Source organism: Cavia porcellus, unplaced genomic scaffold (assembly GCF_034190915.1).
Source record: "Cavia porcellus strain 051 isolate PalLab524CR breed Dunkin Hartley unplaced genomic scaffold, mCavPor4.1 scaffold_18, whole genome shotgun sequence".
NCBI classification, from domain to species: Eukaryota; Metazoa; Chordata; class Mammalia; order Rodentia; family Caviidae; genus Cavia; species Cavia porcellus.
The window spans coordinates 56085831-56109619 of record NW_026947501.1 but is presented as its reverse complement, the minus strand read 5'-3'; the positions used below and the strand labels follow the sequence as shown (position 1 = coordinate 56109619).

The 23789-nt window shown below is 35.7% G+C and overlaps 1 protein-coding gene across 2 annotated transcripts in view; it reads right to left on the bottom strand.

Moving 5' to 3' along the window:
* Positions 1 to 4032: 4032 nt before the first annotated feature.
* The window catches only part of Zc3h6 (zinc finger CCCH-type containing 6), a 54436-nt gene continuing 34679 nt past the window's right edge, over positions 4033 to 23789 (bottom strand). The window contains exons 5-12 of one of the 2 annotated variants that reach the window (XM_063230010.1): positions 23173 to 23303; positions 19476 to 19592; positions 18735 to 18846; positions 14915 to 15024; positions 14239 to 14492; positions 12477 to 12988; positions 11877 to 12107; positions 4033 to 8366 (exon numbers count right to left, since the gene is read on the bottom strand). In XM_063230010.1, coding sequence (XP_063086080.1) covers positions 6883 to 8366; positions 11877 to 12107; positions 12477 to 12988; positions 14239 to 14492; positions 14915 to 15024; positions 18735 to 18846; positions 19476 to 19592; positions 23173 to 23303 — 2951 coding nt within the window. In that variant the 3' untranslated portion in view covers positions 4033 to 6882. The remainder of the gene's footprint in view (positions 8367 to 11876; positions 12108 to 12476; positions 12989 to 14238; positions 14493 to 14914; positions 15025 to 18734; positions 18847 to 19475; positions 19593 to 23172; positions 23304 to 23789) is intronic. The other variant, XM_063230011.1, reaches the window with a different exon arrangement.

Genomic DNA, 23789 nt, shown 5'->3' with positions numbered 1-23789 from the left:
TGCTTTAGCTTGAAGTAAAATGTAACACTGGAAAGCGGTGTTGTTATAGCGACGAACACTGGTTCAGCCTGGCAGGGGAGTTCAAGCCTCTGTCACCTCTGTCAATTGTATGACCTTAGGCAAAAACACCTATCCTTGTTGTAGTTTATTGTTCCTTGGAAGAGAAACAAGGTCCTTCCTCACCAAACTGTCCCTGGTCAGAGTAAATGTATCCTGAGCAGCTAAGAGTACAGTGAGACAATGCATATAAACTCCCAAACACAACCATGCCATTTGCATTATCGAGCTTTTGCTGTAATTATCATAAACACCTTGAGGTTTAAAAATGCTGAGGAATCATCTTTTGTACTTTCTACAATATGCCCTCATTTGATATTCACCACAAAGCAGTGTCACTGCACTTTCTGGAATAAACTGTATTCTCTTTGGATTGCTCTTTGCAGCCCATCTCATCCATCATCTCTGTGACTCGACAACTAACTGCGTATGCTAGGTGCTCAGTCTTCCCGTGTGAATGGATCTGTATTTTGCAGATGAGGAATGTGGTACCCAGTGGAGTCCTGGCCTGTTCAGCATCACCACTGCTGAGGTATCAGGACTAGACCGGGCTCTTCCTCAGGGGAAATGCTCAGTGAGTTCCAGGAACTTAGTCAGCTCCCTTAGTTAAGGCAGTGTGCTTCTGACCCCTGAATATAGTAAACCAGAAGCCAGAAATCGTCTTTTAATAGTGCTTCCTGGCCTTGCAGGAAAATATGTTAGTGGCTCTCTGATAAAATTGCCTCTTTTGTGATAAAATACCATTTTTATCCTAGTGAGTCCCTACCCTACTTTAAAGAAGTTCATTCACTAGTCATCTTTTAGATTCAGATCTTTCAATAGTAAAATTAATTTAAGCTAATGGAAGAGATACTCCCTAGAATGAAGGCAAAGCTAGTAAAAGGTCTTAAATGCCATTAATCTTGTAGGTAAGTATAATCTGTGTACAAAGGATAAATTGAAGCTTAACACTTTAATGCTCTCCCTTTCATGACAGTGTGAGGTGAATTCCATTTCCAAGTCCTTTTATATGCACATGGCTCTCTCACATTCTCTTCAAATGCTGAAGATGTATTAAAGCAAAGTAGCACACTGCCAGTATCATTAGACATATTCTAATTTAAATGAAGACAACAGGAAGGTTATCATAGAGAAATGTTACAGAAACTTGCAGTGACAGAATGCAACTTGGAAAATTAATTTGTAAATGAAAAGAAAAAGAATAATCTGGATTTTATCAAGCAACTTGTTAGTCCATCATTGGATAACTGACTAATTCAGCAAAATATATCCCTTGCTGGTGTTTTTTGAATGGACAAGTTAACAATTTAGGTAATCTATTGAGTTGGTATGAACTGAAACTTTCTGTAGTGGAATAGTTTGACACTAGAAAGATAAAACAAAACATCTCATTTTCCAAGTAGCTATAACCTGGATTTTACCTTTGGCTGGTTCTCATGGATCTGCTAGAAAGCTAGTGATCAGAAGCCCGGACCCCTTCCTTACCCACAATGCGCGCATGTGCAAATACACACACACACACACACACACACACACAAATACCCCAGGACACAAATGTCATCAACAGCCTTGCCGTATGCAGGCACAGAAGCCCCAGCCTGAAAACAAAGTGACTTGGGCCCTGGATCTCTGAATTCACATGAGCCCTTTCTGAATTGTAGGTGCATGGGGCAGCAGGTTTAGCTTAAGGAATGTAGTTTTTAAACTCTGGCATATAACTGTACAAATGACTATTTCTTGATTGCCACTTTCATAATGAAATATTCTACTTCTTGAAAAAAATATTCTTGTTCTTGAATTCCCCTTCAATCATCTGCAGGGCAAACTCATAAAATAGAGGTAGATTAAAACCTCTTACTTATAATAATTTCTAACTTATTATTTATCTTCAATATTTAAAAAGTATATAAAATGTATGTCATAATTGATAAATAACTAATAACCCCAGTACGTTGTAGTTGTGAAGGTTTGGGAACAATTTTGATTTACTTGAGCCTCTGTAAACTTAATTCCTTTACAATAAATTATAGATCAGACCACCAGTAATATACAAGCAAATGCAAACGTCACTATTCCTCCCAACTCTAACACACCCTGGAAGGTACCAATGTCAGTAGTGAAGGGTGAGGCCTGGTAGCTCAGGGGGATGATTGCCTGCCACAAGGAAGGCCTGGCGTTCAGTTCCCAGCACCAAAAAAAAATCTTTTTATTTTATTTTATTTTATTTCCCCCCCCCCAAAAAATCTTTGAGAAGGATATTTTGTTTTTAAAATATTATTAAATAACATTTATTAAAATGATTTTAAGGAAGATATTTCATGCCCAGAATGATTTTGCTAATTGTAGCATATGGTTATATTCCAACAGGTAGTGAAGGATATTTTAAAAAAGAAGTATAAGACCCAAAAATTAGATGCCAATCATAATTTGAAATAAGTTACTGTTCATAATGTCAGGATAAAAGTAATTTTAAATGCTGTTGATAATCTGGTTGGTATTTTAGGATAGTAGGAAGAAAAAAATTAGAGAAGTATTTTAAAACAAATATGTTAAAGACTCTAGCTATGCAGTTCCTTTTCTGGTTACAGAAAGAATCCATCATCCATCTAAAAGAATACATTATTGATCTATCCAAACTTTCATGCTGCATAAACAGAGCTATCTTCTAAGTTGGGGGACCCTTAGAGATATGAATCACAGTCATACAGACATTTAGCTCCTAAGTAAAGTTGCCATAATCATTCTTTGCACTAAAGGGCGAGAATAGGACAATAAAAGGGTGCTGGTTTCCTTATTTACTGAAGGAGATATAATTAATAAGCCGCATTCTCTCTAAGTGATCAAGGAATGCTCCTACTGCAGCTCTCCTCTCATTTGATGGAGCCTGACTTACACGTGGATGGACACCAGAAGTAAATAAGCAGTTCACAAAGCACCCGCTGTGTGCCCAGAGCAAGACTTGTTGCTATGGGGGAAACAAAAATAAGGAGACACAGGTGGGTCCTGCTTCTGAAAGCATAAAATAAGGTTTAAGATATGTTGTACTTCTTGCTATAAAAATTTAAAACTCTAGGCACTAAGTTATTGTTAACCAAAGTCCTTACTTGGTCTGTATCATTTCTGAAAGAGGCAGGTAAACCTTGGCTTGGCTACCAGTGCAGACACCGCTGGTGAATGACACAACCTCAGCATACAGCACCTGGGGGCCACTGGCGCTCACAGGTTCCACGCTAAGCTGTTTGGGAGAGGCCTTACCTTACACAGAAGTGAGAGAAATGGCTCTGACCTGACCCTGTTTGGTTACATTTGTCAAAGATTAAACTTCTTAAACTATATATAGCTTTCTAATGCTTATATATTCCATTGTAATAACTGTAAACAAATTATCAAGGACTGCTAAAAGATCTCTAAACACACAATTACTCTTCATTCTATACATTCACAGAAAGTCCAATTATTTAAGGCTGCCAAGCCCTTTCAGTGCGCTGCGTGGCTGACGAAATCCTCTTCGCCAAGGCCAGTCCGTGAGGTACAGTGCTCGGCTCAGAAGGGTGAACTCAGGGGAGCATTTCCATTGGGAGATTCATGTCACGCAAATGGAGACTCCTGACAGCTCCCCCAACACCTCAGATTCGGTCCCTAGGAACTTTCTAACTTCTAGTTGCCATTACCAAAGGAAAATGTGAGAAGACCTTGGTGTCACACGCCTGCACAGATACACACTACGGGGTGGGAGATAATATACCTGCTGTGTCTGAGAATAAATGGCTCTGGTATTTAAATGAGCTGGCCACTCTGCCTTCACAGGCTGTGCAACTCGGACCTCTGTAAATGTTAAGCTTCCATCAATATCCAAGCTATATAAAGTAGGCAGAGAAGTCAGATGTTGAAGAGACAAACTACGTCTATCCTAGGAAAGCCTTGTGTATTTCTGACACACCATTATTTAATGATACTGCTAACGATGCGCTAATATTTTCCGAAACAATTTCTCAGGCAACTTTATTGTGACTTCAGTGCACATCTTCTGAAACTTCATATATTGGTAGACCACACACTGGATCATGTCATTTTTGAATTTGTACATGTACATTGAACTAATACATGCCGATGGGAACATGATGACAATGTTTGTAAAGTTATAAAACAAGTTTATATTTACAAATACTTTACAATAATTCATTCCCTCCCTACATCAAACCTATGATCAATCAGAATTATCTCGCTTATCTATCTTTCTAGATAAGAAAGTAGAAATCAAGATAAACTATGTAGAAATCAACTCAGAATAAGAATATGAATTTAAGCAAATATTATCTTCATACTTAGGCTGCTTTGACTGAAGCCTAATTCTGGGGTTCGGAGCCTCTGGCTCAGAAAAAACAGAATCCACACAGAACTAGATCTAATTGCTTAGTCAAAGGGTAATGCCACTCCAACACCTGATTTGTTTACAAGATTCAGAACATAGTCCTAATGACGATAATGGAAAGCAGTTATATGTCTAAATTATTATGATCTTTGGGTACTCCAATTCAATACCATGATATATCCCACTCTATTCAACATCATAGTCAACTCTGAATAGTTAAGAGGCATCTTAATTGATAAGACCACTCAGATTCTCGTTAAGAAACAAGTATTTCTTCTACCTCTAAATCTGTAGCTCCCAAGAATAAGGACACTTTTCTGTGTAGTAATGCAAATCTAATTCCATGGATTCTAAAAAACATCAACCTACCTTTAAGAAAAATAAATAGCTATTTGTTAATTTTTGTGAGGAAATAGGAAAAAAGAGTATTAATCTATGTTGACAGATTCTGACAGCTGTCTCCTAAGCTAATGTCAATAAAAAACTATATGATAAAGAGCAAACATTATTTTAAACAAATAACTTTTACATAAAATACATTATCAAATTTGAAACTAAATTCAAACTTTCTTATAAGATGGCCACTATGATATTAGTTGACATAACAGAGACCAAGAATACTGAATAAATGAACATTAAGTAATTTTCCTTTGTGAGTTTTAAACCTTATGTTTTAATTCATAGTTTTACATTTCTTTTAGTAAAAAAAATGAACTTCTGCTAAAAGTCTGGATTATATTTTGGTCTTTAACAAGCCAAATTATCTTTTCTGTATTATTTTTGAAATGTAAACAGTATTACCAAACACAATAATGAAATACATGAATAAACTAAATATTTGCTAACATTTACAATTTCCTAAAATTCAACAATTTCACTGACTTCTATCCTAATAGAAGTAAATTATACTACTTTGGAATACATTTTTATCTGTCAGTTTTAGCTATTCTGTTGACTTTTCTTGTTAACATTAAAATTCATTTGAGCAATAAATCAGAAAGTAGTTTGGTGGATATATATATATATATATTTAATATATAATATATAATTAACCCCAAAATGTAGCCTTTAGCCATTTTAAGCAACAAATAGAAGCAAAAATATTTTACTGTATATTTTTAAAATCACTTCTCATGGGTAGATGGTTCTATCCAAGGTCTGATTTTAATACCTACTTTGTAAAGAAACGTTCCTTTCCAAGTTACTTATAGAAAATATACCTGCATACACCTGCAGTTTAAGATATGTGTATTAGAGTAATACATTCAGTCGTAAATTATATATATATATATATAAAAACAAAGAGCTGCCACTATTTTATACTGCAATAAATAAATGGGTACAAGTTATTTTTCATAAAATGCAAGTTCTAATCAATTTAGGTTTCCAAAAGAGGAGGACATTAAATATTTAAAATACCAGTAATTCCCTCTATTATAGAACACTAGTCAGGTGAGATCTGAAAGAGATTCTTTATTGGTAGCCATACAATTGACTGTACCTACAATCTCTGTGTTTTCTTGCTAGTTAAGAAAAAATATAGAACCTAGACATTTACAACATTATCAATGTAATAATCAATACAGATTCACTGATCTTCTAAAAGTTTGTAAAAAATTGCCAAAGTCATGATGAACACAATTATCGCAGCTATGTCATTTGAAAAAGTAATATAAATTATGCTGCTAAAGACAAAAACACTGAAATACATAAACATCACAGTGTAATACAGCAGTAACTCATAACTATTAGGAAAAACTAAAAATTTAAAACATTACATTAGAGAAACTGGGAAATTTTCATTTTAGCAAATCATTCTATTTATATACCTCCAACTTCTATGATACAGTATACAGTAAAATACTTTTAAAAGATTTAACATTCAAATGCTTAATTTACACAAATAATTTTGTCAATACCAATAAAAGTGATGCCCTTAAACATGAACTGCTCTGCTAATTGTGATTTCAAAATGGTTTCTGAACTTCATTTTATATTTTAGACTCTGGCTTTAGACTACTCAGTTCTGTGCTGACAAAGAGAGAGGGTCCTAGTTGAAATACTGTTCCTCAGAAGTAATGTATATCATATTGCTTGAAACTAAACCACCACATAAAAGTGGTAACTGTTTATCTAAACATTTATGAATGACAACTGGGGTGTATTCAGGCAGAGTGTTGAGTTCATGATGATTTATTTACAATAAAAGTACCTTTACAGATGCTAACATGATATATACGTTTCTATGTCAATTACTACAGTCTCAAAGTTATAAAAATATTATATAAAATACCACAGACTTTACAGGATATAACTTCATGTGGTTCTGATACTAGCAGCTGGAAAGTGTTTATAATTTAAAAATAAATAAACTATAGAGGTAAACCAGTTACAAAACAGCAGAGGACTGCAACAGTCACAAGAGAGAAAAGAACTGCTTAATTACATAACAGCTAACAAAATGGTGAAGCAGTTGGATCAAAAGTTTTAAAAACCTCTTTAAGAGATTTGTCATCTGTCTCTCTACTGGGGTCATTCTCTGGAGTCGGGCTCGCCTGGCCTGGCTGCCTAGTCTGCCGTGAATCACTGTACTGGGGTCTGATTAAGCCTGTTAAGGCCTGGATTGGAAGACTGTGGACTGCCGGGACCTGCGCCTTCCCGGAACCTCGGAGAGCATCTGCCTGTGTGTCAGCAGGCACGTCGGCAGGGACCTCCATGCTGGGAGTGGTTTTCTGTGGTAGGACTGCTTCTCCAGGAGAAGGCTCATTTTTATCACTGCTTTTTAAACTACCACATTTCTTCTGGCTCTCTGTATTTTCTCCTAAGGAAACTGCTGCTAAGTCTGATGTAGAGGATGAACGCTGTTCCCTGGGGTCATACAAACTAATACCACTAAGAACTGTACTTGGAGTTCCCAGTGGAAGGCCAGCTGAAGATGAGAATTTAGGGGCATATGGAGGCAGAGTCCCAGAACCCGCATTGCTACTTATTACCCCTGGGGGTTGCAAAGCAGCAGTGCTTGATTTGGCTAAATGCGGGGCACTCTTTGACGTATGTGACTCCTTGGTAACTACTTGATGAGACTCTACATTAGGCAGTCTGTGAAGCCTAGGATCAAAATTCTTTTGCAGCCTAGGATCTCCTAATTTACTTCCTGAACTATGTAAGTCTCCAAATTGATCTAAGTAGCCTTCTCTGTTGGGTGGATTAATTTTGGCTTTGGCTGCTAATTTTGAATCAATGGAAGCTGTGTTTTGGTGAAGATCACTTTTTGTATTCCATAACCTATTGAGCCTCTGGTCAGCTATAAGAGGGGGCAGAGGTAAATTGATTGAAGATACTGGATCCGGTTTAGGTAAGGGTACTGGAAGTAAGTCTTCTGGAGCCCACACAATGTGTTTTGCAAAGTTGGGTTTGGTTAGGATAATGTCCATCTTAATATGACTGAACTGTCTCAACTGCGACCTTGGGTCCTGGAGCATTATACCAGGTGGAGAATCCAAAGGTATTAAGAAAGCCTTTTCTCTCAGCTCTCTTTCTGTATCTTCATCGTCATCATCTCCTCGTTTGTGTTTGATATTAGGGCTGGTATTTGCATGATGCAAATCAAACTTTGTTCCACCAACAGAAGAGCCTCCATGACCACTTCCATTCCCTCGTACTTTCCTGGGATCCCACACAAGCCTAAGATCCACCGGGACGGACTCAGAAGGTCTTCTACTGTCTTGCCTGGAGATAGTCCTAAGTCTAGGATCAGCCACTTGATTTCCTTTCATTTTCTCTTTAGCAAGTCTCGGGTCTGTAGGAATGCTGAGTTCTGTGGAAGGCTGCTGCTGATTCCTTAAAGTTTCTGTCTGTCTCTGTAATGTTTTCAGTATTGATTTGACACTGCTTCCTTCTTCCTCTTCACTACTGGAATACCAGTTAACTGCATCGTCTAAATGCAGACAAAAACTTATTATAAAGAATGCAGAATTTATATCTGGCCTTATTTAAGATAAAAAAAATGCATACTGTTTCTGAAATAAGTATAGTCTAACTTCAAGCAAATCAACAATAGAAATGTCAGACTTCAATATGGAATGAGATAATATTTGGTAAGAAAATTATCAATCCAGTCATTATGCTCTGTATAGGAACTGGTGAGAGACCGAAATATGTGTTAACAGCCTTTAGGTCACAGAGAAATCAGGACATTTCATTCCAAATGCAAAATGAAACTCAGAAGTGTGTGTGTGGATGCATGAGAGAAGTGGGGGCAAAAACACTTTTGGAAAGGTATTTTAAAATGTTTGGGCCTCTTAAATTCAAGCAATCATTTAGCATCATAGTTTCAAATTTATGACACCACGCTAAAATCTCTATGCCTTATGAGAACACTTTCTGCCTTATCCCTAACGTCGGTTTACCCCCAGCAATTTTAAGAAGGCTAGTGGTCAGAGGTCTGCTCTTCAGTAGAACGAGGGAATTAAAACTGATGCTTCAGGAAGATGATTTTCTTTCTCCATTAAAGCATACACAGGATAGCTCTGAATTGGTCACAAAGTATCTAATCCCCACATTGCAGCATACAATCATTCTCCCTTTCCTTTTTTCCCCCCACTACTCAAGTAGAGTACCTTGGACCAGTAGAATGTGCAGTATTGATATTCTCACTTTTACCTCATTTTCACTGCTCACCACTATGTTTCTACTAATGAAACTTTGGTGTCACAGGATGAGTTTTAATAGAACAGTGCATATGAAACAAGCACTGGTATTTAAGGTGATACATGGTTTAAAACAAAAAATTTTACTCAGGTCTCAGTGTCTGAGAAAAACTACAGAGCTGGGTATGTAATTCACTTTCACTGTTAAAGATTTCTATGAAGAAATTTCACTCCTTATAGTACTTCTTGCTGTACACTAGCAAAAAGAACTTCGTTATGTTTGTGTTATGCCTAAATTATATGACCAAAGTACCTGTATACTGTTCTGTATGCATCATTTTTTTTCTGGGTGACCTAATTGATATGTTAATCAATGCTCCCCTCTGTAAAGAATTGTACATCCCTGGGAACCTGACCTAATTGATATGTTAACCATTGCTGCCCTCTGCAAACAACAGATGTTATCTAAAATTGAGTGCTAAAATAAGTTGACAAAGGATTGTTAATTCCTGCTAGATTTCTCTGTCCTCTGCAAAGGGATACACAGGTCTTCCTCATTCCTTAGCAGATTTCCTGATCCACGACCATAACTCCTTACTTTGTAAACCATGTTTTCTACAAAAAGTCTGGAAAGTTTTGAGGGAGACACACAGCTTTTGCAAACTCCAACTGCACTGTGTCGCTGGGCCTAGGATAAAATAAATCAGCGCTGCTTTTAAAAAATGTGTCTTGCCCATTTTTGGACACCAAGTTGGGGGCTCTGGGGGGCTTGTTTTGGATTACAAGACTCACCTCTATCCTTGTTTTATCTTTATTCTCACTTTCCTATTACTATATAAGTCACATCTTTTTTGGAATGAACAACTATAATAACACAAGGGCAGTAAAAGAGCAGAGCTAGCTCAATTAACAAAATAGAAATTAGACAGGAAATATAGTTAACAGATTTTTATTTAAAAAAGCTGCAAGAGCATTAAAATTTATAAAAGTATAAACAAATCTAGCTATTCAAAATTGTTTCTAGGGGTTGGGGATTTAGCGCAGCAGCATAAGCATCTGCCTTGCAAGTGTGCAGTGGTGACTTCAATCCCCAATACCAAAAAAAAAAAAAAAAGACTATTTCTGTATCCAGAGAAAATAGACTTCATAGATCACTAATTATGTATTGTAGTATATAATCTTATATCATCTGAAAGTTTTAGTTTTCTTGTTTATGAAAAAACTAACATTTTTATAGAAAGATTTTCATTAAAAGTTATTTTTAAAATTAAGTTTTACAACTTAAAGGAGTAAGTTTAAATTGTACAAGAAATTGACTTATTAGAAATCCTTCATTTTCCTGTACTGTTACATAAGAGTTAATATTACTGCCTTTGAAAATGTCACATATGATTTTTACATAATATATTGCAGCTACCTAGACTTAGGTAATTTTTCATCGTTATTCATAATTTCGTGTTTAAAAGTGGACAAACATGATAGTTTTGTAATTCACAAAAGGAGGTAAATTGTTGGAGACCACTATGAAGCAGCTCTGAACAGGATTTAAATTTTACTAGTTGGCTTTCTATGTTTATCTGTGAGTCTGTCCCAGCGATGGGAGCTGATTCATTTGTAACTGAACCTCTATGAATCACTGGTCCTGGTGAGGCCTATAGTGGCCTGTGAGGCCAGAGATATCTCAAAGGGCAAGATAAGAACACAGTTGAAGACACCTTGGCTCCAACACTAATTAAATATATAGAGACTGCAACTGCAGGCATCTCACTCCTGCAGTCTCAATCCCACCATAAATGTTATCTTGGAGATAAGATGAGTCTCCTAAATTGGCATGATGCTTTGAAGTGACCTCTGAGGTCCTGCTCATTTCCTGTGCGTTCCTCAGTTTCCCCACCTTTGCCTTAGTCCTAATTTGGGCTGATCCAGAGAACACTTTGTCATAACCATTGGAGTTGAAAGCTCAACTAAGGGTTTTGACCCTCCTAGAGTCCTAAAAATCATACAATTTGTCTCTTTTTATTTAACCTCTGCCAAGATCAGCAATCTAGGTCAGGACCCGATAGAAAATGTTTTGAAGTTTCCTCATCTTTAACTGTTTGTGGTACACTTACAAATATATATATATATATATATATATATATATATATATATATATAAAGCTAGGGTAAACTTAGGGTTTCCCTATAATCTTCTTTACACTGAAAACAGTGTTTCTCAGCTGGTATGACTACAATGCCAGCATTCTGGGAGGCTGAGGCTAGAGCACTGCAAATTCAATCCTAGACTGGGCAACTTTGTGACTTAGTTAAGACCTTGTTTCAAAATAAAAAAGAAATTTAAAAAGAGGAACTGGGGGCATGGCTCAGGGCTAAGGCCCTAGGTTCAATCCCCCATACCAAACAAAACAAAACAAAACAGTGTTTAACAGTATAGTGGAAGTATGCACATTAGGCCCTTAAAAGTTCATGTCATAACTGAATCATTTTAAAATAGGGCTAGAAGTCAGAATTTCCAAACTAAAACGTACTCATTTCTTGTTCTATTTCTTTTCTTCCTAAAAAAAAGAAAAGGCTTAATCACTTATAAGTCTGCCCACCTAACCCTGCACTCTACCTTCAGCTATACTCACAGTTTCAAGTCAAACTCTTACCATGAGATTATTACAGTGTGTCAGCGAAGCCACAAGTAATCCTAAGAAGATGGGAGCTATGAGTTAAACTGGAAGTAGAATAGATAGCTCAGACTTTCATATTTTAACCTATTCAAATAGATAAGATACAATTAAACAGCTGACACACCTTCTTCCTTGCTTGATGCCCTGCGAGGTTGGGTGCTGGTTGATTCTTCTTCTTGGTATTTCTGAGTCAGTCGGATGAAAAGAGCTCTCTGCACTGCAGGAAGGAGGCCTGGGGCTGGCAGGGGGCTGTGGTCTGTCATACTGCCACTGGTGTCCGGCCCGTTGCCCAGGTGAGGTGAGTCTTGCACAGTGAGGGGCTGCTGCTCGACATACTCCCCGTGCCACAGCCCCTCTGCACACACAGCAAAGGAGAGACCTGAGTGAGCGGGCACAGGCTCCACCAGAGGTGTAAGAAATTCAAACTACACAGCCATCGCAACGGAGTCTCAAGTTATTGTGTAATTATAAAGGAGTTTTTAAAAGTTGTCTAGAGTTCTATTGTTTCCAAAGTTAAAGTTCTACTATTTCTATTGTTTTTGGTGAAATTGAAAACAGTTTAAGGTTTCAATCTCACTGACATTAAAACATACACTTCTAGCATGCTTTTCACAAAAACTAGAAGTTTTACTTTATTTAAAACATACACTTCTAACATGCTTTTCACAAAAACTAGAAGTTTTACTTTCAATTACAAATAAATTATTTCAAAAGATAAACTTACCATCTGAGTTACTAGGTGGCTGAAAATTATGTATAGCAGGTTGTGAATAGTAATTATCATAAAATTCCACTGGATCATGCAGGGACTCATAACTGGTGTTGAGGTGCATTTCACCAGGAATTTGCTGGTACGATGAACCTGGAGAGCAGTGATTCTCTCTGGGTGCTTTCATCACATGTCCTGGAAAGCCCAGGGAGGGGTAGGCCCCACCCATGCACGGTGGTGTCATAGGTACATCCTGCAGAACAAGTCCTCCAGCTTGATTGTGAGGGCCTGTCATTTCGGGTGGACCAGGCGGCAAAGGAGGGCTTGGTGGCATTGGTAGACCAGGAGGTCCTGCACCTGGGTGATGTCCAGGGGAGCCTGGATGCATCACAGGACTACTGCACCCCTGAGATACATTAGGTCCAGAACCTGGACTTGACCCAGAACTATATATATGCTGAGGACGTGGGCTGCTTCCCTGAAATTGTGGTCCTGGTGGTGAGGCACTGTTATAAAATGCTGGTGGTCTGTACACAGAAAGAATGATATTTCTTAGTTCAAAGAGACAAACAGGAACACTACACTCCTAAAGAGATACTGGTTAATTATGACTTTCCATAACCATCTAGAATAGCGTATGTTTAAGAAACTGTTCCATCCCCGGTACCGATAAAAATGAAAAAGACAAAAAAGACAAAAAAAAGAAAGAAACTATTCCCTTTCATCAATAGACAGAATTACTACATGTGTCTTCTGCTTTCATTTTAGCTGTTGTCTTACTTGCTATTTTCATCCAGCTGTTCTACAACTTACTGTCTTACTGTCTTATTTTAGATAAGACAGAAAAGTATGAAAATAAACAAGAATCACCTCTAACCCCACCATCTAGAGATAAATTTTTGACTCATTCTCCTCTGGCCATTTTCTACATGGACTGTTTCTAAAAAACAAAATTAGAATAATCCTACATAAACACACATACCTTTTTATTATAATTTCTAATGGGTCACTGATGGCATATAAAAAGAGCTGTTGAATGCTGTTTTCCTTTCTTGGCGGACACCCTGCTAATTCACTATTTCTAACAGTTTTGTCAGTGGATTCCTTTAGGTTTACTGAGGGACATTATGCAAATACTGAGTATAATTCTCTAGTTCTAATCTTTATATTTTTAATGTATTGCTTTTACTTCATTTACTAAGATATGATATACAATACTAGCACAATAGTGGACATACTTGTCTTAACTTTAACAGAAACACTTTTAACGGTTCACATGAACTGCTATGTTAGTAATAGCTTTATTGTTCCTCATCTACTCTGACCTCTCATCTCTTTCCTTAGTGTTTAAGGTTAAAGAAAAACCAATCAGGGGACTTAGAGCCTAACGGATAAACAGCAGGGCTGGAATGGCATTGTTAGGAAATGACAAAGAGGTCCAGATCATTCAGTTTTCCTCTCATATTCTAAGGAAATGAAGAACCAAATGTGCTGGAGACATTCTCACTATTTGAAGGCACTACCTACGAAAATGCAGGCTTACACTCTGGTGTCAAATCCACCCAACTTTCCCGTGTCACTCAGGGTCACTATGCTGAGAGGGTTCTGGCAGCAGAGGGTGGAGCAAAAAGCCAGGGAGAAGTAGCTGTCTGAGTACATGCCAGATATCTGCTACCTCTCTCAAGTTAATATCCACTCACAGTTAATTTGACATATAATGCAGTATTTTAACATAAATTTTACAGAAACTTGCTGGGATTTTAAAGTTTCAACTTACTTCTTCCCAATTTTATGTGCTAAATCCACAGTAGGTTTTACAACTATTTCAAAAAGAGATGGAATTTTCTTGAAATCATCAGAGAGATCTGTCTGAAAATCATCTTCGGGATCAGAAAAGGGAAAATGTTCGGGAGGGGTCGGCAGGAGCCCAACCCCTGGAGGTGGTTTGGGAAGAGGAGTTATGCCGCACTTCCTAAGTTCTTCCAGTTCTCTTTCATCTTCATTGATAAGCTCTTCATCAGCATTCAACACCTAAAAATAATTGGTAAAGGTTACTATTCATTTTTTAAGGATTACTATTTCAAAACAAGATCTCTTTTTCACATTTAAAACTGTGAAGACTTTAGTAAATGAATTTTGTTAATAGAAAAATATTAAAGTTGAAATGGACCAGATTCAGCTAATACCTTATTTTCAATAAACAGGATGAGGTTTAAAGAAGGGCTATTACTCAAAAGTAAATTATGGTTTTTTTAATAGCAGGGCTGGGATAAGAGCAAAACATTCCTAATCCAATAGTTGTGTTTTTCCCACACATTGTACAGTATTTTTTTAAAAAACACAAATCTTTCATTTCTCAGCAAAATGTCACAAAATATGTTTTATAAAATACATTCGAGCCAAATGAATCTGTGGAGACCCAAGAAAAACATTCAAAGTGAAGAACTACTCACTTTCTCCAAAAGTTTCTTTGTTTCTTTAGTCAGATCATCATGGGAAAATTTACAGTTGTCCCCTTGGTAACACTTGGCGCCACTATGATAGAACTTACATGGAAACTCATGTACACAGAAAGGATTAAGGAACAGACCAAGCAAAATCAAAGCCCATTTTTTTAGACCAAAAAACATAACATTATTAAGATCTACAGATCTTCCATACAACATGGTGGCTGTGTTCAACAATATTGTATTCTACCTTTTAAAAATTGTGCTTAAAAAATAGATCTCATAGTAAATGTTTCTACTACAATAAAAAAGTTGTGCTTATCAACAGGACTGTATTGTATATTGTACTTAAAGTTCTATAATTGCAAATCAATAGGATTGTATTATTATATATTATACCGAATGTCCTATAATCACATCAGATTATTTTTTAAAGTTAAAGGGTGAAACATCTGTAATAGTTACAGTAAATACTATAGTATTTTAATTATGCAGGTTTGTTACTTTAAAAATATTATACAGAACAAATAAACTTTACAGCTAGAAATTATTTTTGTGAGAAAAATGAAGGAGCCATTTTAAAAGCACATATCCCAACAATGAAAACTACAGAGTATTTTTATATACATTTATGGAGACAAACCTCTAAGGACATATTAAATCTAAAAGAATAGTGAAAAATACATCATTTTTTAGATAGCGTTGTATTCAGGGAATACTTGGATGGTTTTACGCAGTTTATCACTAAAATCACACTGACAAAAGTCATTATCATCTTGGTAGATGCAAAAAGAAACATAAAATTCAAAATACTCTCTTTGACTAAAAAAAAGCTTGGTAAAATATGAATATTCACCTTTTACTTACTTTTTAAAAAAAAAAATCTATCTTAAAATTATAGTCAAGAGCCAAAACAAAGACATTCTTATTATGATACATATTCTATCTGTGCCACATTCAGCATTAATCACCATTATTCTGACAGTAGACCCATTATAATTAAAATTAAATTAAAAGTATAAATATAATAAACTAAATAAAATTGTTACTACTTATAGATGATATGACTGTAAAAAAAACAGAGACTGAAAGCTTTTTAAAAGTTTAAAAACATATTTGGTTTCTAAAGAAATGTGTCAAATCTGAACAAAATTATTTTTTCTTGAATAAAACAAAATTATAACAATATATTGATTAAAAAGAGAGACATATTTACCTTCCCTGATAACAAATATACTCTTTTAAAAGGGAAGACAGCAGTCAAATAGTACCATGGATAAGAAGCAGATGTGTGCAAACAAGTATTTAGAATCTCATAAAGATGGCTTTCTGTTAGGACCTGGTAAAGCAGCTTTTTAAAAAATAAATTAGGGGCCCTGCCCAGGCTGGCCTTGAGTCCTGGATTCAAGGCACCCTCCTGCCTTAGTAGCTGGGACCACACAGTACTTGCACCGCTATGCTCAGCCAAAGGCACTATTTAAATCTATAAAGATGAGACTATGAGTCAACCATCTGGAGAAAAAACAAGGTCTTTACTGTACATCATACGTTAAAAGAGAACCCATATGAATTAAAGACATTAAATAGGGGCTGGGGATTTAGCTCAGCAGGCATATACGCCTGCCCTGCAAGTGCAGGGTCATGAGTTCGATCCCCAGCCCTAAAAAAAAAGAAAAGAAAAAAAAAAGATGTTAAATAAAAAAGTCTTTAAAATTATAGATAAAGCTTGTCATTTTTGAAAAAATATACATAATTATATTTACATTCAGTCATACATCCCTTAGCATAAAAAAGTCTGAAAGGCTTTATGTGATGTACTGCAGGCATGGTTATCCTGAAGAATGATATTATTACATATGATTGTTTTAAAAGTTGGTTGGAGAGCTATCAAACATATACCAAGGTAAAAATAATAGTAAATTCTCTCATGCTGGCCATGGAAGTTAAATAATTTTCACTGTTTGACAATTTTGTGAGAGGTGTATCTTCACTTCATTCCTCACTCATTCTAAAAGAGTATTTTATTTTATAGCATATCAAATACATTGCATTTGTAAATGTTTCCATATTTATTTCAAATAAGTAAGGGGTACTTTTTTTTCTTTTAACCATACATATCCTTATTATGAATCTGACAAAATTAATGCATTAATTTAACTAGTACCCAGTACTAGTGTCCAGGTCAATTCTCCCAGTTGTTTTCAGCCCTATCCAGCCATTACAAAATTCCTCATCAGCTTTACACCCAGTGACTTTAGCAGCTATCAGTAACCATTACTCAGATCTATTAATCAACTAGCACTTGTAAACTGATTAAATTGCTAGGTCAGTGCCTGTACAGTGTTGCCAGATACTGCCACTCTGTACTCCATAAGGGCGCACACCCAAGAAAGGGGGATCTACTTCCTTGCATCCTTTCTGCCACAGTTTTATTTATTTTTATAAATCTGATGACTGCAAATGTTATTTCACTGTAGCTTAAATTACATTGCTCTTATTATGAAAAAGGTTAAGCATCTTTTCATTTGATTTGGGACTATTTGCATTTCTCTTCCTGTGAATCATTAGTATCTCTCAGCCTATTTTCTTGTCAATTTTTAGAAGGTCAAATATTAAGTATATTTCCTCTTCCTAAATTATATAAATTGCATTCAATTTTTTCTACTTTATTATTCACCTTTTTACTTAGCTTATAAATGTTTTTGTCATGTAAATGTAAGATTAAAATTTCCAATCTTTTTCCTTTTTGTTTCTTGATTTTGAGTCATTTTCTACTTGCCTGAGTTATAAAGAAATTAATTCAAATATTTCTTGGCACCCATTTTTTTATATTTAGAACTATGATAACAGAATTTTCGTTTTTCATTTTTTTACTTTGTAAATGTTATTTTTTAGCTTAAGAAGATTATTTAAAATTTACCTATAAAAATAAATGTGAAAACCTACAGTGGGAAAAACCAGCAAAGCAACCATGACATGAAGACAAATAAATCCATGGAACCAAAAAGAAAGTTTGTGGGAAAAAAATATGCATATAGAAATATTCTGTTTATGACAGAGTTTCAAATCTGTAGGGAAAGCTCCATTAGTTATACACAGCAGTAAGCAAACAGCTACATATCTGGAAAAACGCAATGTATATATTTAAAATGTACCACTACACTGTATATAATAAAATCCTAATTTTGACAGACAAGTATACAACCTAATGTATATAGTTCCAAAAAAGAAAATAAGAGAACCTACAGTGTTTATCACTGGGTGATAAGATTTGATGAGATTCATTTTATAATTTTCAATAGTGATAATTTCTTATAAAGCTAAGTAAAATAAATAAATAAATTATAGGATAGTATTTTTCTAACTACTCCTTCAGGAAGCATAGTCTCTTGAAGTATTCTAAGCTGATTCTATTGCATATAAACAGTCTTTTTTTTTTTTTTTTTGTCTTTTTCATTTTTATCGGTACCAGGGATTGAACTCATAACCGCCTGCTTGCAAGGCAGGTGCTTATGCCACTGAGCTAAACCCCCAGCCCCTAGACAGTCTTTATTTCATGGGTTTTTTTCCCCATAGGAAAGTAACTTCATTTCTCAATCCTAGAGATGTTCTTTTCCTCAAAAGGAAATTACTTCATTTCTCCAGAGAATAAATGCCAGTTAGTCCTTTTGAAGTACAAAGTCACACTACACTGGGTTTAAGTAATTTCTTGTTTTAAACTTAAAACCAAGCAAAGAGTATCTTGCTTGTATCTATGGTTTTAAAAAACTACAATGATTTCTTTGAAACTTCAACATTCTTTTTTATATATTTTAATAAAGGATATTGTGCATATAAATGCAGTTCTCTCCTTTGGTACAATATCCCTGTAAATAAAATTTGCAGATCTCTTTTCTTTTCTCCAATTCTGCATCATGATCAAATTTACACTGATCTCCCTGTTTAAAAGAAAAAAAAGAAAAAGAAAAAGAAAGAAAAAGCAACAAAATAACAATTGCACTTTCTCCATGCTGTTTCACAGTGGAATTATGATCACTGTCAGTCTTGTACTAATGGGCACAACAACCCCTAGAATTCCTGCCCAGCAGAGGTGGCTGGCGCAGCCCTGAGGCAGCGCCATGAGCAAGGCACAGAGGGAGCCACCCACATCCCACCAGCACTCACTGTTTCCAGCCGAGCCACTATAGAAACTTATTTCACCTTGTGGTGCTGTGTTTAAAGTGGGGATAAAAACAGTACAGTAACTACGTAATGCGCTCGAAGTAAGGATTAAAGCATTTCATACGAGCTGTACTTTGAGCAGCATTTGCCATAGAAGTTGTACTTGCCACAAATATGAACATATTTGGTTATAAAACATGATTTCTGCAAATTACATCACCAGAGTAATTTGCACAGCACAGTATAGCTCTAATGTACAGTACTTTCATGCAAGATAATATTAAAGAGCTAGTTTTATTACAAATAAATGTGAAATGAAAAATACCTCAACAACTCCCCCAAATCTTTAAATTTTAAAGATTAATGTACAAATTAGAGTGACTTAAGATACTCCATATACATTTACCTTAATACATCTCCCTTCCAGGAAGTATTTACAAATTTGTTTTCCTTTGTGTTCCACTGTGTGCTGATTAATAAATTCCTGAGTCATAACCTTCCATTTTTTCCCCGGTTTACTATACTGCAAGAAAAAATTTTTATTTGAATGTAACACATGAAATAGTAATAGATATTAAAATGTACAGTTAAATAGATCTGGAAAACAGTATAGATTGACTATTAAGAGTAACCAAGACAGGACATTTCTTTTTCTTTCTTTCTTTCTTTCTTTTTTTTTTTTTGGTACCAGGAATTGAACTCACGACCTCACTCTTGGCAGGTTAAGTGTTTATGCCACTGAGCTAAATCCCTGGCCTTTTTTTTTTTGAGACAGAGTTTCCCTATACAGTTCAGGCAGATCTTGAACTCACTTTTAGCCCAGACTGGTCTTGAACTCACTGTCATCCTCCTGCCTCAGTCTCCCAATTTCTGAGATTACAGGTAAGATTGTATATTTTAAATATAAATTTACAAAATCTTGACATTTCTTAATAATAATGAATTTTGGCAAAAGTGCTATAGAAATACACTTTTGTGTACTATTGAAAGGTATGTCATAAAAGACTTTAAAATATCCATTGGGAGCATAATGTGCAAGTTAATGAGTCAACTTGAGAATATGGTTCTGTAATGAGAAAGTGAGATATGAGATAATCACATACCAATCCCTGAAAAATGCAATGAACTATACTTGTGCTAACATGGATAAACTTTCTCTTTCTGTGTACATTACTAAGAACACTTTGTTGTTTTAATATTGGATTAGGAATAGTTCTGTTTTATAGCTTAGTTCACTTTAAACAAGTAGAAAATTTCTCAGTACCCATGAGAGTCTTGACTGTGACAGTATAATAAAGGCACTATAAAAATCTACAGCAACTTTAGCAAATTTTAGAACATCTTGCTTTTAAATTTGAGCCTACAAAGGAACCACGTGTGTTCTCCATCCTTGAAAGCTCTTGTAAGAGACAGAACCCCAGAAATAATCTAGTACATCATGTTCATTGGACAAACATGAGCACCGGTGATTTATCCTGATTTATCCACCACACAGTGAGTTAGTAAAGCTGGGACAGAGCTTAGGAGCTGAGCCCGCAAGTCCCTGGTGCTCTGCACTGTATCACACTCCCACTAATAAAATACAACATGAAGAGAGGAGGAAGAGAGAAAGACAGAAATCAAGCTACCTATTCAGTCATTTCAAATGTATTTGCTTTACAAGACCTATTATACTTACATAAGAGACAAGGACATGAACTATGTAGAAGGAAGAGGAAATGAAAGGATCTACCAGGAAAAGAAAATGTACCAAAAGAATCTTTAATAGCTACTGTAAACATTTAAACAATTTAAGAATGTTATGGCCAGCAAACTTATTAATCTTTAAAAGCTAGCCAAAGTTCGCTTGTTTTGTAACCGTTCTTGAGTTTTCAAGAAAATTCATGTGGATCTGAAGGTACCCCTGAATTTATCTGGCCTTCTGGGAATCTTTTAGTCCTGATAGGCCACTGCTCACTTTTGTGTGGCCTGCATGTCCCCTCTACTCTGCATGGGCACCTCTAGAACACGAGCTGCTTCCTAGGGATTCTCCTGGTCATCTCTGGAATCTTAAGAAATGTCTTTCTAGGGCTAGGGATTTAGTTCAGCAGTATAAGCGCCTGCTTTGCAAGTGTGTAGTCATGAGTTCGATCCCTAGTACTGATATTTAAAAAAAAAAAAATGACAAAGACAAAAAAAAGAAATGGCTCTCTTGACAGCCAATAAACTGAAAAGTTGACAATATATTTTAATCTTGATTTTTCTATTAATAATAAAGTAGTTACAGTTCAGATTTATAGACATCTAAAAGATTAGAACTTGAAGGGATACTTGAGTTAATTTAATACCATGCCTTCACTTTATAGATTAAAGACAGATAGTAACCTATTCAAAGGCACGCTTAGAAAACTAGTATTTTTATTTTTTATTTTTTGTCTTTTTCGGTACCAGGGATCAAACTCACGACTGCCTGCTTGCAAGGCAGGTGCTTATGCCGCTGAGCTAAATCCTCAGCCCCAGAAAACTAGTATTTTTAGATACAGGGCATAAGCACTGGATACGGAACATGCTTATTTAGAAAGCACGCATATTAGTTTGGGTTAGAAAAAGTAGCACAGGGGCTGGAGGTTTAGCTCAGCGGCATAAGCACCTGCCTTGGAAGCAGGCAGTCGTGAGTTCGATCCCCGGTACCGATAAAAACGAAAAAGCCAAAAAAAAAAAAAAGAAAAAGTAGCACATTCTAAAGGTCCAGAAAGATGAACAGACAGAAATAATAATCAACTAGAAATTCTAAAACAGTGATATAATTCATAATTCCAAAACCTGTTATTCTGTGGGAAAGTAGTGGCTCAGTAAATGTTAATAGATATGCAGGATAATAAAAGAACTTGCACTCAAGTATATTTTGAAAATGATATATTGAACAAAGTAAAATAAAGCTTCTCTATGCATAATCTGATCAGAAGCTTTAATAGATGTAAGCTGACAAAAATATCCCCAGAAGTAAAGACATGTGCAGGGTTCCACACATATATTTGGGTCTGAAGTTCTCTTTTTAGATCACAGCTATTAACTTTCCCTTAAACAGTGCTTACAAAGTATATGAATAAGTACTTATTAAGAAATCCCTGCCTGTTACGTTTAAATTCAGTCAACAACATGCATTTCACACAAAGTTGTAGCTTTAAATAACCTATCGTTGGTTCTGCATAATTTAGTCAAATCTTACTTAGAATAGTGGTAGAATGTATGAATTGTGTCACTCTAACCCAGAAAGTTTCCACAAGGCTAAAATGCGTATTCTCTATCTCTGTGTCTTTGTTTCTGTCTCTGTCTCTGTCTGTCTGTCTGTCTCTCTCTTAAGACAAGGTCTCACTACATTACATAGTCCAGGCTGGCCTCCAACTCACAATGATCCTCTTGACTCAGCCTCCCAAGTGCTGGAATTATAGGTGTGTGCTACCACACCTGGCTTTGAAATATGTATATTTAGAATTCAACTCAATTCGTACACAATTCAACACACACACACACACACACATTTATTAAATAGCTACTATGGGCAAGCTACCTAAAGTCATCTTTTCAGCAATTTATATCTCTCTCCCTTCCTTCCTTTCAGTGCTTTCAACTCTGGTAAGTAACTTAACATTGTCTCCCAGCTTGGCCCTGCCACATATTGAGCTATTAGCATTTTATTTATTTATTTATTTTTGGTTGAACTCACAACCTCAGGCAGGTGCTTATGCCGCTAAGCTAAATCCCCTGCTGAGCTATTAGCATTTTACCATCACTTGCATCTGGAAAAGATGACTCCTAAGAAAAGAAACCATGATCAAAGATTAGTAGAGAATATCTTTGCTTTGAAACATATCATTTTTGAGGTTCTTTCCCACATTACCTATTTATTTCTAGGTCACCTAAATTTGTACCTCTATGTTGGTACTGTGACTAATTAAAACAGTAACTGCTTCCTAGGGGTATTTATTTATACTCATTTGATCTAAACTGGACCTTTTTTATTTAGTAGAAAAGTGGAATTAAAATCACAATGCTTTCTTTGCAACCAGATACACTAGAAGATGAAAAAGCTCCTCTCCTCTTCCCCTATAAATTCTCAGTACCTCTTGAAAATCATCCGTTCCCGAAAAAACTGGGCCTTTATTGATTCTTCCTCCGCGGTCTTTTCGTTTGATTTTCTTCGGCAAACCACGTCCACGACCAATATTAAAACTTTTAACCCTCTGTTCAGTAGCTAAAAAATTAAAAAGCACTTCAAATATAGACAAGCATCATACCTAACAATTTATGTTCACAAGGAAGAGCATACTTTTAACAGTCTACGCTGTACCACATCCTTTCCCAGCCCTCCCAGGAGCTGAACCTCTGCACTTCACCTCCTCCTACCACTTCGTGTTCCTTTGTTTTTTAAAGGATGCTAACAACAAAAAGCAAAGGATGAGGAATCAGAGAGCTAGTTTTTTCCTTCTTAGGATACGGTAAGATGTTTTTCTGTTGTTAAGAAAATGAAGCACTGTATTCATATTTAAGAAGACTGCAGAGATTCTCTATTAGGTATTTGTAGCAAACTAGATTACAGTTGAAAATTGAGATTTATATGTATACATTTATATATATGTAATCTCCAAAAATATAGTGATTTTATGTTCAAAAAATTTAGCATTTGTATCTAAAATTACACCCTTCTGCAGCACATACACTAATGTAATATCCATCCACC